The following is a 14,862-nucleotide window of genomic DNA, read 5'->3' on the forward strand; positions in this document are numbered from 1 at the left end:
AAATTCAGTGAATTTGCAGAGGGACTTAAACAGATTATCAGAATGGGCGGGTACATGGAAAATGGAATTCAACATAGATAAATGCACAACACTTAGTGTGGGTAAAGACAGGAACACTGATTACAAACTGGACAATATTACTATTGATAAAACAGAATGTGAAAGTGATTTAGGGGTACTGGTGAGCAAGGATCTGAAGCCGTAGCAACAATGTATGAAGGTGTGTAATAAGGCTAATAGGATGTTAGAGTTCATTAATAGAACTGTCAGCAATAAAACTCCTTGAGTATTATTGCAACTTTATCTTGCGTTGGTGAGGCCACATTTGCATTATGCAATACAGTTTTGGCCTTCATACTGTGCAGGTGATATAGATTGTTTAGAGTGAGTACAAAAGCGAACGACAAAAATGATCCCTGGAATTAGAAACCTGACTTATGAAGAAAGGTTAAAAAGACTGAATTTACACTGACTTAAGAGGAGGAGGGCTAGAGGGGATATGATTGAAGTTTGTAAATGGGTGAAGGGCATTAATAAAGGTAACATGAATAAAGTTCTTAGAATAGCGCCACCGGATAGGACAAGAAATAATGGATTTAAATTAGATAAAAATAGATTCCGGTCGGATGTGGGTAAATATTGGTTGGGGAATAGGGTCGTAGATTTGGGGAACCAGCAGATGCCACGTACAGTAGTGGAAGCTACGTGGGTCTTTAAGTAGCTTTAAACCAAGGTTGGATGATGTGTTTATGGGTTCATGTGGTTGGTGGACAGGCTCAGGGCCTGCCCAGCATGGGCCAATAGGCCTCTTGCAATGTTCTCAAAAGTCAAACTTACATCCTGCTCACACTTATTTCTATGATATGCAAACTGCAGTGGATCTCTGAAATTATCTGATGCTATTACGGATAGGAGAGAAAGAATACTTCCCACGTATTCCCTGCGTGTCGTAGAAGGCGACTAAAAGGGGAGGGAGCGGGGGGCTGGAAATCCTCCCCTCTCATTTTTTTTAATTTTCCAAAAGAAGGAACAGAGAATTGGGCCAGGTGAGGGTATTCCCTCAAAGGCCCAGGCCTCTGTTCTTAACGCTACCTCGCTAATGCGGGAAATGGCGAATAGTTTGAAAGAAAGAAAAAGATAAAGAAAAAGATTACACAAATATTTTCTCATTATGTCTTCAAGACATTTCATCATATTTCACGTTGAAACAATGGGTCTAAGATTGTTGAACACTTTAGGAAATGAGATATTTTTTTTTTGGCAATTGCCTTTATTTCGGACCATTTCGATATGTCAGGCACCAGCAACCCTTCATCTAGCGAGTCCTGGAATAGTTGCTGAAGTATGGATGATGCAAGTCGTTCAGCCTTGGCTGGCAGACCGTCTGTTCCCGTGGCCATTCCAGGCCTGAAACACTTCAGGGACCGTAATACATAGTCGTACAATATGACAATTCTTTCATCATTTCTTTCTCGAATTACTGAACTCTTCACTAAAACCGATCCTTTCAAATATTGCAAAAAAAAAAAAAAAAATTAAATCATTCACATAAGTATCAATGTTTTCTAACTCAGGCATGTTCTGTTTTGTATTATAACAACATAATGTTTTTAATCCTTTCCACTCATCTTTCACACAATCTGTTTTAAATAACTCCTCAACCTTTTCCTTGTAAGCTCTTTTAGAATCGAATATTTTCTTAATTGTTTTTGTATTAATTCTACCTGAGCACGGTTTCCATTTTGTATGATTCTACATTTTTCAATGAGCATATTCTTCAGTTCTTTGTTTACCCGAGGCTTGTTGTTGTTGGGATAGAGAGTTATTTCTTTACTTGTCACTATCGTTTCAAAATAAAATCTAAAATAAGAATTCAAGATGTCAAAGTTAGTTTGTATTAAGATTTGCTCCATCTTCTCGCAATGCACTCAAACCATTCCTGGAGTTGTAGGCTACTCCCAGCATCCCATGTTTACATCTTTTCTCCACACTTGTATGCAGGTTGGTACACAAGACAGCATGTTGTGATCACCATTTCCCAGAGGAAGGGGCCCTTTTCAAAATACGATAGCTATTTTCTCCATTGCAATACGTCTTATCGAGAGTACTACTTCTCCTAGCAGCGCATTTTACTGTTTGCTCGTATGATGGGACTTTGTCTCGATAGTTACAATGGTTAAAAATCAACTAAAATCATCCTGACGTTCTCTGGGCATTCATTTTCATATTTTGTGATGCAGTTATCACAGGAAAGGGATGGCATCGCCTCTACCTCACTCTGACTCCTGCCACCAACTGCCCTGCGAGCTGTCACACGCTGCCGGGTTCCCGCCGCCCAACTATCGTACCACACACTAAACCCAACAGTGACAGAGGAGTTCAAAGAAAGCGCGCGAACTTAAGTGTGGCACAGAAGTTGGTTACATCCGATTTAATGAACTTTTCGGCCTTAACGGACACCACTTCCCCCTTATTAGTCCGTTAAGTCGAGGGTTTACTGTATCACATCGTAAATTGGTATCAATAAAAAGATTTATCTCCTCTTTGTAATGAAAAACATATGTTCAGTTGCCATGACCATACACTTCACATTCAATAAACCAGATTCTTTCCACCACTGCTACACTAATTCTTGTCTTGATCACCATATCCTGCATTACCATGGTAGCACCAAGTACACACGAAGAAAGGCCTCCGCTTACATCCATTCTTTAGCTGTGTAATGTAACTAAACCGCAGCTCCGTATCCACAGACCTATTCATAGTTTACATTGTATGCTTCACATGCCGTGGTTCATTTCATTGACAGCATATCAAACCTTGTATACCACATCGTTCCATTTCACTCTATCCCATGCATGCTTTTCACCCTCCTGCATGTTCAGGCTTCGATTGCTCAAAATCTTTCCCATTAGATCCTTCCACCTCCAATTTGGTCTCCCTGTTCTCTTTGATCACTCCACCTCTGACATATATATCTTCTTTGTCAATCTTTCCTCTCTCATTCTTTCCATATGTCCAAACCATTTCAGCACATCTTCAGCTCTCGTAAGCACACTATTTTCATTACCACACATCTCTTTCACCCTTTTATCACTTAATCAAATCAGCTCACACCACATATTGTCCTCGAACAATTCACTTCCAACACATTCATCCTTATGCGCACAAACTCATTTACAGTCCATGCCTCATATCCATATCGTATTGTTGGAACTACTATACCTTTAAACATACCCATTTTGCCCTTTTAGATAACAATCAATGAATCACTCTTCTGTGAAATGGTCTTTTGGCAATGGGAACATTAAGATGGCTTTTCTCATGGCTGGAAGGTCATGTGTTGCACTAAGGTACTCTACCAAGAGAAAGGCTTTTGACTATTTGATCACTCATATGGCTTTTCTCCTGTGTGAACATTCACATAGTACATTAAAACAGCCCTCTGGGTCTTTTGGCAGTGTGCACATTCATATCACTTCTCTCCTATATGAAAGTGGTGCACAAAACTACCTTTTGTGGAGGTTGTCTTTTGGCAATATGAACATTTATACATATTCTATGTTGAAGGCTCCAATCACGGACAAAGGCCCATGTAGAGAATTATGAAACGGAAAAATAAAAGACAAGGGAAAGTATTTACGAATTTTGGAGAAAGTGAAAAACCTGTCTTGAAATGTGCCAGGTCATAGTTATTGGGAAAGGCATGAAAAGGTAGAGAGTTGCAAAGGTTCGAAGTGTAAGGGAAAGAAGCAGGTATCAAAATGGCCCATCCTCGAGTTGCCGATGGCCATACAATAATCATGTGACGCAGCAGCCTGCCGAGTATTGCGTGGTCTAGCTAGTATGTGGGCACACAAGCAGCCAGCTCTCAGGAGCAAAACCAAAGTAATGTATATAGAAGAGGGAAAGTGAACCAACATTGCGGCGTAGGGCAAGAGGATCAAGTTTGGAAGTTAGCCTGGGATAGTTTATAAATCGGACCGCTTTCGCCTCAACTCTGTCAAGAAAGGAGGTAGAGTTAGAACCACCCCAAATGTGAGAGCAGTACTCCAAGTAAGGACGAATCACTCCTTTGTATAAACAGAGCAACTGTTTAGAAGAGAAGTTACTGCATCTAGGTAGGACACCTACTTTCTCAGAGGCAGACTTAGCCATTCCTATAATGTGGGGCTTCCAGGAAAGAGTGGATGTTACAGTAATAGCAAGTATTTTCATTGAGTCAAGAGGTGGAATTACATAACCATCAAAGGAGACGAAAGTTGTGAGTTTTCGAGAGATGGGTTAAAAAATGGGTCTTGGAGGCATTAAACTTAAAGACTTTGTCTACCCCCACTGAGATATCCTGTCCAAGTCAGAGTTTTGTCTACCCCCACTGAGATAGCCTGTCCAAGTCAGAGTTTATTCAGGAAGCTGTGTCAAGACGAGATGCAGATCGAGTGAGAGAAGGACGTTGATGAATGTAGTGTTGAGTTGTCAGAGTATGAGTGCATTGGATTAGTTGTGGAGAAAATTGTTGAAAAAAGGAGAAAAAGTGTAGGGGACAGGACAGAACCTTGAGGGACATCGCTGTTGATTGAGAAGAGTGGGAGAGGCTGATCCATCAACAACTACAGAGATAGATTAGCCAGAGAGGAAGCTAGATATGAAGGAGCAAAGTGAGGGAGGAAAGCTAAAAGAAGGGGAGCTTAGAGATGAAACCGCCATACCACACCCTGTCAAAAACCTTAGATATGTCAAGGGTAACTACGCATGACTCCCCAAAATCTCTCGGGAATGATGATCAAACATTAGTAAGATAGGAAAGAATATCACCAGTGGATCTCGCCTTATGGAAGCCATACTGGTGATCATAAAGAAGACTGTGATTTTCGAGGTGTTTAAGAATATGGGAGTTGAGGAGGGATTCAAAGACTTTGGAAATGGTGGATATCAAAGCAATAGGACGATAGTTATGTGTTGCACTAAATGATCTGAAAGAAGGTCTGTTAGCTATGTTGACATTCCTATAGCTTCTCTCTTGTATGAATTTTAATGTGTTTTACTAAAGTACTCCTCTGGGAGAAGGTCTTTTGGCAATGCGAGCATTCATATGGTTTCTCTCCTGTGTGAATAGTCATGTGCTGCACTAAAATAGCCCTCCAGGCAAAGGTCTTTTGGCAATGTGAACATTCATATGGTCTCTCTCCTGTATGAATTGGCAAGTGCTGACCTAAATGACTTTTCTGGGAGAAGGTCTTTTGGCAATATGAACATTCATATGGCTTCTCTCCTGTATGAACTCGCATGTGCTGCTTTAAATGACTTTTCTGGGAGAAGCTCTTTTGGCAATGTGAACATTCATACGGTTTCTCTCCAGTATGTACAGTAATGTGCTGCGTTAAATTACTCTTCGTAGAAAAGGCCTTTTGGCAATGTGAACATTTATATGGCTTCTCTTTTGTATGTTCAGCCATGTGCCGAACTAAAACACCCTTGCGGGAGAAGGTCTTTAGGCATTGAGAACATTCATAAGGTTTCTCTCCTGTATGAGTAGGCATGTGCTGCTTTAAGCTACCCTTCTGAGTGAAGGTCTTTTGGCAAAGAGAACATTCATATGGCTTGTCTTCTTTATGGACAGTCATGTGCTGCAGTAAAGTACCCTTCCGGGAAAAAGTCTTTTGGCAATGAGAACATTCATATGGCTTCTCTCCTGTATGAACTGTCATGTGCTTCACTAAACTACTCTTCCAGGAGAAAGTCTTTTGGCACTGTGAACATTCAAATCGCTTCTCACCTGTATGAACAGTCATGTGCAGCACTAAATTACTCTTCCACAAGAAAGTCTTTTGGCAATGTGAACATTCATATTGCTTTTCTCCTGTATGAATATTCAAGTGCTGCACTAAACTACCCTTCCCAGAGAACGTCTTTTGGCAATATGAACATTCGTATGGCTTCTCGCCTGTATGAAAAGTCATGTGCTGCTCTAAATACCTCTTCTGGGTGAAGGACTTTTGGCAACGTGAACACTTGAATGGCTTCTCTCCTGTATGAACATTCATGTGCAGCAGTAAATTACTCTTCTTGGGGAAAGTCTTTTGGCAATATGTACATTCATGTGACTTCTTTTTACGAGTATGATTTGCCATGTGCTGCACCAACTTACTTCTCACAGAAAAGACCTTTTGGCACAGCGAACATTCAAATTGTTCCTCACTTACATGAACATTCATGTGCCTTTCAAGTTCACAGTGTTGGGTAAAGCCTTCCTGACACTGTGAACACTTGAAAGATCTGTCATCCATGTGTGTGTCTTTATGTCCTTCCACGATAATATTTATCTAAGCTTTTTGTTACACAAGTGAACTTTCCTCTTGGTTGCTCTTCATAATGAAATCTGTTAAAATACCAACACTGCATAGCACAGCCACTGCCCACGATAGCCTCACAGGACCATTAAGGGTGGAATGCATGACCGTAGCTGACGAAGTGAGAGGGATTTGCACCACGTCGGTCAGAAGAGCACCAGTCTCACCCTAACCTCCTGCCAGTCAACTGTAGTAAGATGAACCACTCACAACCTGCAAATGGTGCAGCATACAGTGGTATCTGGTCTTCAAAAGTCTGCTGTCCAAAGAAAGGTCATTTAAGATCATGTCCTCTCCCTTCCTCATCTCTCACCTTCATTCAAACACTACACCCTCCAACCTCCAACCGCCTTATCTGCCTTATCTTACTGTCTAAATTTCTCTCAATTTATTTCACATCCAAGTCGAGAAGTTGCTTTCATACACCACATGTCTGCTCCCGAACATGGTTGACAAGATCCAACTCATATTTGTAAGGTTAACTGTAACACCATTTCCTATTTTGTTCTTTTAATTTCATGAATATGTAATCCTAAAAGCTACCATTTGGAGATAGGAATATTTATCTACATCTCAGACTTTTCATTCACATGCCAGAGATGATAATGGGACATCTCAGAGAAAATTGAGTTAGAAATGGTACTGATCATCAAAGATTATAAACTAATGGTAAAATTCTAACTTTGCCAAGAAAAAGAAAAATCTTAAGACATGCAAAAATCAATCTCACATAATTGCGAAGAACATGCTTTTAATGATCATCATTAACAGGTCTTGTCAAATTAAAATGTCGCTAATGAGTGTTGATAAATATGAAAAGTTCAACTGCACTAAACAATGATCGTCTTCTTCACTGTAACATATCTTTTTCTGAGTTTTTTTTTTTTTTGGACTTTGTTCATACTGTCAATGTTTCATTTTTTTCTGCTACAGTCACTTCATGATAGTTATTAATGTTGATCCTCCTGTCTCCATGGTTACCACTGCCATATACTCGTACTGTCACTAATGTTCATATGCTTCTACTGCTGCTCCTCTAATAATAACATCTTCGTGACTGATTCTCCTCTGTTGTTCGTAGTCAGCTATAATTCTTGAATGGTGTTGTTGCAAGGTTCTTCCTACTACTAGAACTGTTATACATCATTCTTGTGGCGGCTTGTCATTCAGGAGAGTTTCAAGTCCCGTATCACATTTTAGCGCTGAACACAGAAAGCTGCCAAATAGAGAGGAGTAAACATTCTCATTAAATGCCAACTGGTCAAGATGAAAGTTTTATACAATATGAATATTACACAACTAGACAAGATCATCAGTATCAAGTGCTAACAATATATGAATCTCAAATCTCTGACGCATGATATCATTATTATATAGGAAAGCGACCATTAACATCAGATTCTGCCCATAGGCAAATATAAGATATTTATCACCATCTATGCAAGAACTCTAAAGTCACATCTCAATATCATAAAGGGTTAAGGTCCTTAATCTTATATGTGATAATCTTACACAAATATAAATACCTTAGAATTATGAGTTAATAATATATACAGACCAGATCAAACACATAACATCAACTGTTGGCTATATACATCAAAACCGATACTTTCAGTTGCTCAGGTTATATCTAGATTAGACCTACACATTAAATGGTTACGAAAGGGTAAGAGAGATGTTTGGTATAAAAAAAGAGTGTGGGTTGAGAGAGCAGAAGAGAAGGTGCTGAAGTGGTTTGATCACATGGAGAGAATGAGTGAGGAGAGGTTGACAAAAAGGATATATGTGTCAGAGGTGGAAGGAACGAGGAGAAGTGGGAGACCAAATTGGAGGTGGAAGGATGGAGTGAAAAAGACTTTGAGTACTCGGGACCTGAACATGCAGGAGGGTGAAAGGCGTGCACGGATCAGAGTGAATTGGAAAGAAGTGGTATACTGGGGTCAACGTGCTGTCAGTTGACTGAACCAGTGGATGTGAAATAGCCGGGGGTACACCATGGAAAGGTCTGTGGGGCGTGGTTGTACATAGGGAGCTGTGATTTCGGTGTCTTCCACATGACAGCTACAAAACTTGGACAAGAAAAGTGAAACGCACAAATATCAAAACACAGCACATAGAACATAAAAGTAAGGGAAACACTAAACAAATGAAAAATCACATGAAGGGTATTACAATTCAAATACATCATATGGAAATAGAAATATAGAAAACTTACACTCTAAGAACAATATTACGGAAGAAAGTACATCACTGAATATATTAAGCTGGGCCAAGTGAGACCGTTATTGTCTGGTTGTGGAGATGAGGTCAGGTTAGGCTCGTCTGATCCTCTCAAGACCTTTGTAACATTGGGCCGTATTCCTGACACCCAGCAGTAGGGCCGTGTTCCTGACACCCAGCAGTAGGGCCGTACTCCTGACACCCAGCAGTAGGGCCATGTTCCTGACACCCAGCAGTAGGGCCGTATTCCTGACACCCAGCAGTAGGGCCTTGTTCCTGACACCCAGCAGTAGGGCCGTGTTCATGACACCCAGCAGTAGGGCCGTGTTCCTGACACCCAGCAGTAGGGCCGTGTTCCTGGAACCCAGCAGTAGGGCCGTATTCTTGACACCCAGCAGTAGGGCCGTGTTCCTGACCCCCAGCAGTAGGGCCGTGTTCCTGACACCCAGCAGTAGGGCCGTGTTCATGACACCCAGCAGTAGGGCCGTGTTCCTGACCCCCAGCAGTAAGCCCGTGTTCCTGACCCCCAGCAGTAGGGCCGTGTTCCTGACACCCAGCAGTAGGGCCGTATTCCTGACGCCCAGCAGTAGGGCCGTGTTCCTGACACCCAGCAGTAGGCCCGTGTTCCTGACACCCAGCAGTAGGGCCGTGTTCCTGACGCCCGGAAGCTTGTGGTGGGTCAGTGATGTGTCCCTTTCGTCTACGTCCTATTGACGGGCCATCAAAGAGCCGTATGGTGGTGGTCATGTTCGTCTGGATGTGGATGACAGGTGCTTTCTCTCTAATGTGAATGGCTTCTAATATCTGTTGTCACCCCCGATCACTGCAACTGGTAATGATTTTTGTGTTATTCACTATAACCTCCCTCATTAGTCTCGTTCCATGCTTTTGTTCATGATGTTTGATTCCACCTTCTTGTAAGTGGAGCGGGAGGCGGTGGCTCAGGGTGTAGGTTGTATATGTAGCGTAGTTTATGCGGTAGGGGGTTGACAGTGCCCAATAGTGCATCAGTACAATTCAAACTTCCAGACGAGACCAACCTGACCTCAGTTCCACATCAGGACAATAACGGTCTCGTTTGGCACTTCTTTGTATATTTACTGATGGACTTTCTTGTGTAATATTGTTCTGTGTTTTTCCTCCATTGTAAATTTTCTATACTTCTATTTCTATGTCACTGTTAATTTGTTTAATGTTTCACTTACTTTTATGAGCTATGTGCAGTGTTTTTAGATTATGTTTGCGTTCCACTTTTCTTATCCAAGTTTTGTGACTCACTACTTTTCTCTTTTTGTAAATTCTTGATGATGCCTTTGTGAAAGCGAAAGCTTAAATGTATTAAATGATGGACTACGGACAACTGGTGTTTGAAAATCCACCTTATGGTAGAATAATACTGAGAAAATTAGAGAACATAAGAAAGAAAAATGATAACTCTAAATATTGTCATATTCAATTCTAAAAGCACACACACACACACACACACACGTACACACACACACGCACACGCGCACACACACAGATATATATATATATATATATATATATATATATATATATATATATATATATATATATATATATATATATCCAAGAGGATATATGTGTCGGAGGTGGAGGAAACGAGGAGAAGAGGGAGACCAAATTGGAGGTGGAAAAATGGAGTGAAAAAGATTTTGAGTGATCGGGGCCTGAACATGCAGGAGGGTGAAAGTAGGGCAAAGAATAGAGTGAATTGGAGCGATGTGGTATACCGGGGTTGACGTAATGTCAGTGGATTGAATCAAGGCATGTGTATGGGGGTGGGTAGGCCATTTCTTTCGTCTGTTTCCTTGCGCTACTTCGCAAACGCGGGAGACAGCGGAAAAAAATATATATATATATATATATATATATATATATATATATATATATATTTATCCCTGGGGATAGGGGATTAAGAATACTTCCCACGTATTCCCTGCGTGTTGTAGAAGGCGACTAAAAGGGGAGGGAGCGGGGGCTGGAAATCCTCCCCTCTTGTTTTATTTTTTTTAATTTTCCAAAAGAAGGAACAGAGGGGGCCAGGTGAGGATATTCCAAAAAAGGCCCAGTCCTCTGTTCTTAACACTACCTCGCTAACGCGGGAAATGGCAAAAGCGGGAGACAGCGACAAAGTATAATAAAAAAATAAAAAATATATATATATATATATATATATATATATATATATATATATATATATATATATATATATATATATATATATATATATTTTGTTTTGTCGCTGTTTCCCGCGTTTGCGAGGTAGCGCAAGGAAACAGACGAAAGAAATGACCCAACCCACCCCCATACACATGTATATACATACACGTCCACACACGCAAATATACATGCCTACACATCTCAATGTACACATATATATACACACACAGACATATACATATATATACACATGTACATAATTCATAGTCTGCCTTTATCTATTCCCATCGTCACCTCGCCACACATGGAATAACATCTCCCTCCCCCCTCATGTGTGCGAGGTAGCGCTAGGAAAAGACAACAAAGGCCACATTCGTTCACACTGTCTCTAGCTCTCATGTAATAATGCCCGAAACCACAGCTCCCTTTCCACATCCAGGCCCCACAGAACTTTCCATGGTCTACCCCAGACACTTCACATGCCCTGATTCAATCCATTGACAGCACGTCGACCCTGGTATACCACATCGATCCAATTCACTCTATTCCTTGCCCTCCTTTCACCCTCCTGCATGTTCAGGCCCCGATCACTCAAAATCTTTTTCACTTCATCTTTCCACCTCCAATTTGGTCTCCCACTTCTCCTCGTTCCCTCCACCTCCGACACATATATCCTCTTGGTCAATCTTTCCTCACTCATTCTCTCCATGTGCCCAAACCATTTCAAAACATCCTCTTCTGCTCTCTCAACTCCGCTCTTTTTATTTCCACACATCTCTCTTACCCTTACATTACTTACTCGATCAAACCACCTCACACCACATATTGTCCTCAAACATCTCATTTCCAGCACATCCACCTTAGTGCGCACAACTCTATCCATAGCCCACGCCTCGCAACCATACAACATTGTTGGAACCACTATTCCTTCAAACATACCCATTTTTGCTTTCCGAGATAATGTTCTCGACTTCCACACATTCTTCAAAGCTCCCAGGATTTTCGCCCCTCCCCCAACCTATGCTTCACTTCCGCTTCCATGGTTCCATCCGCTGCCAGATCCACTCCCAGATATCTAAAACACTTTACTTCCTCCAGTTTTTCTCCATTCAAACTTACCTCCCAATTGACTTGACCCTCAACCCTACTGTACCTAATAACCTTGCTCTTATTCACATTTACTCTCAGCTTTCTTCTTTCACACACTTTACCAAACTCAGTCACCAGCTTCTGCAGTTTCTCACATGAATCAGCCACCAGCGCTGTATCATCAGTGAACAACAACCGACTCGCTTCCTAAGCTCTCTCATCCACAACAGACTGCATACTTGCCCCTCTTTCCAAAACTCTTGCATTCACCTTCCTAACAACCCCATCCATAAACAAATTAAACAACCATGGAGACATCACACACCCCTGCCGCAAACCTACATTCACTGAGAACCAATCACTTTCCTCTCTTCCTACACGTACACATGCCTTACATCCTCGATAAAAACTTTTCACTGCTTCTAATAACTTGCCTCCCACACCATATATTCTTAGTACCTTCCACAGAGCATCTCTATCAACTCTATCATATGCCTTCTCCAGATCCATAAATGCTACATACAAATCCATTTCCTTTTCTAAGTATTTCTCACATACATTCTTCAAAGCAAACACCTGATCCACACATCCTCTACCACTTCTGAAACCACACTGCTCTTCCTTAATCCGATGCTCTGTAAATGCCTTCACCCTCTCAATCAATACCCTCCCATATAATTTACCAGGAATACTCAACAAACTTATACCTCTGTAATTTGAGCACTCACTCTTATCCCCTTTGCCTCTGTACAATGGCACCATGCAAGCATTCCGCCAATCCTCAGGCACCTCAACATGAATCATACATACATTAAATAACCTTACCAACCAGTCAACAATACAGTCACCCCCTTTTTTAATAAATTCCACTGCAATACCATCCAAACCTGCTGCCTTGCCGGCTTTCATCTTCCACAAAGCTTTTACTACCTCTTCTTTGTTTACCAAATCATTTTCCCTAACCCTCTCACTTTGCACACCACCTCGACCAAAACACCCTATATCTGCCACTCTATCATCAAACACATTCAACAAATCTTCAAAATACTCACTCCATCTCCTTCTCACATCACCACTACTTGTTATCACCTCCCCATTAGCCCCCTTCACTGAAGTTCCCATTTGCTCCCTTGTCTTACGCACTTTATTTACCTCCTTCCAGAACATCTTTTTATTCTCCCTAAAATTTAATGATACTCTCTCACCCCAACTCTCATTTGCCCTCTTTTTCACCTCTTGCACCTTTCTCTTGACCTCCTGCCTCTTTCTTTTATACATCTCCCACTCATTTGCATTTTTTCCCTGCAAAAATCGTGCAAATGCCTCTCTCTTCTCTTTCACTAATAATCTTACTTCTTCATCCCACCACTCACTACGCACCCTTTCTAATCAGCCCACTTCCCCAAGTTTCTCATGCCACAAGCATCTTTTGCACAAGCCATCACTGCTTCCCTAAATACATCCCATTTCTCCCCCACTCCCCTTACCTCCTTTGTTCTCACCTTTTTCCATGAACATAAGAAGTGAGGATACTGCAAGAGGCCTATTGGCCCATGCTGGGCAGGTCCTGAGTCTGTCCTGGGTTCAGGTGGTTACTTGAACCCATAAACACATCATCCAACCTTCGTTTAAAGCTACTTAAAGACCCACGTAGCTTCCACTACTGTGCTTGGTATCTGCTGGTTCCATTAATCTACGACTCTATTCCCCAACCAATATCTACCCACATCTGACCTGAATCTATTTTTTTCTAATTTAAATCCATTATCCACTATCCGGTGGCGCTATTCTAAAAACTTTATTCATGTTACCTTTATTAATGCCCTTCAACCATTTACAAACTTCAATCATATCCCCTCTAGCCCTCCTCTTAAGTCAGGGTAAATTCAGTCTTTTTAACCTTTCTTCAAAAGTGAGGTTTCTAATTCTGAGGATCATTTTTGTCATTTGCCTTCGTACTCTCTCTAAACAATCTATATCACCTGCATAGTATGAAGCCCAAAACTGTATTGCATAATGCAAATGTGGTCTTACCAATGCAAGATAAAGTTGCAATAACACTCTAGGAGTTTTACTGCTGACAGTCCTATTAATGAAGTCTAACATTCTATTATCCTTATTACACACTTCCATACATCGTTGCTATACATGTGCATGTGGGTGGGTTGGGCCATTCTTTCGTTTGTTTCAGCAAGACCTATAATGAGTTCAGTAGGCTCCATCACATACAAATTGCCAAATTGGTTAGTTTCTTTATTAAGCCCTTTAGTGGGTAAGCTATCAAATTCTAATGTCACGAACAATGTAGATTTATTTAACAAGCTTAACAATATCAACGTTAATTTTGATTTCAAACTTGTTAGCATTGATGTGTCCTCACTTTTCACAAAAGTTCCAGTTGATGACCTTTTAGAATATCTATTTGATGTCTTGGATGATATTCATTAACCTGTTTCAAAGTCTGTTTTCATTGTTCTGATAAAATTGTGTATAAAAGACTGTATATTTCAATTCAATGGAGATTATTATGATCAAAAATTTGGTATGGCAATGGGTAACCCTCTTTCATCTGTACTAAGTAATCTTAATATGGAATTTTTTTAAACAAAATTACTAAAGGATATCTTACCTTCTAAAGCAATTTGGTTTAGGAATGTAGATGATGTTCTTTGAGTTTGGCCAACAAATGAAAATTTTCAAATCTCTCCCCTTTCTTAACAATTTAGCACCTTCCATCAAATTTACTGTAGAGAATTAAAATAATGGTATGTTACCATTTTTAGATTGCATGGTCCATAGGCAAGGATACAAGTTTAAGTTTAGCATATACAGAAAACCTACCAATGTATGCTCATACATCCATTATTATGCATCTCAACATGACAGAGTTAAATCATCATCATCATTTCAGTCTATGTTCCTTAGGGCATTACATATTTGCAGTCCAGAGTATATTGATGATGAGTCCGAGAGGATATATTCTATTGGATCTAAGTTAAACTACCCTAGATCTTTCATT

At 40.7% G+C, this 14,862-nt stretch overlaps 1 protein-coding gene across 9 annotated transcripts in view; it reads right to left on the reverse strand.

Moving 5' to 3' along the window:
* Positions 1-1,145: 1,145 nt before the first annotated feature.
* Positions 1,146-14,862, reverse strand: part of LOC139745788 (uncharacterized) — an 80,183-nt gene continuing 66,466 nt past the window's right edge. For 5 of the 9 annotated variants that reach the window (XM_071656336.1, XM_071656337.1, XM_071656334.1 and 2 more), the window contains one exon: positions 1,146-7,566. In XM_071656336.1, the coding sequence (XP_071512437.1) occupies positions 5,007-6,287 (1,281 nt within the window). In that variant the 5' untranslated portion in view covers positions 6,288-7,566 and the 3' untranslated portion in view covers positions 1,146-5,006. Of the gene's footprint in view, positions 7,567-14,472; positions 14,588-14,862 lie in introns of all 9 variants that reach the window. The other 4 variants (XM_071656333.1, XM_071656332.1, XM_071656329.1 and 1 more) reach the window with 1 other exon arrangement.

The sequence above is a fragment of the Panulirus ornatus genome, chromosome 62 (genome assembly GCF_036320965.1).
Source record: "Panulirus ornatus isolate Po-2019 chromosome 62, ASM3632096v1, whole genome shotgun sequence".
In the NCBI taxonomy this organism is placed as follows: Eukaryota; Metazoa; Arthropoda; class Malacostraca; order Decapoda; family Palinuridae; genus Panulirus; species Panulirus ornatus.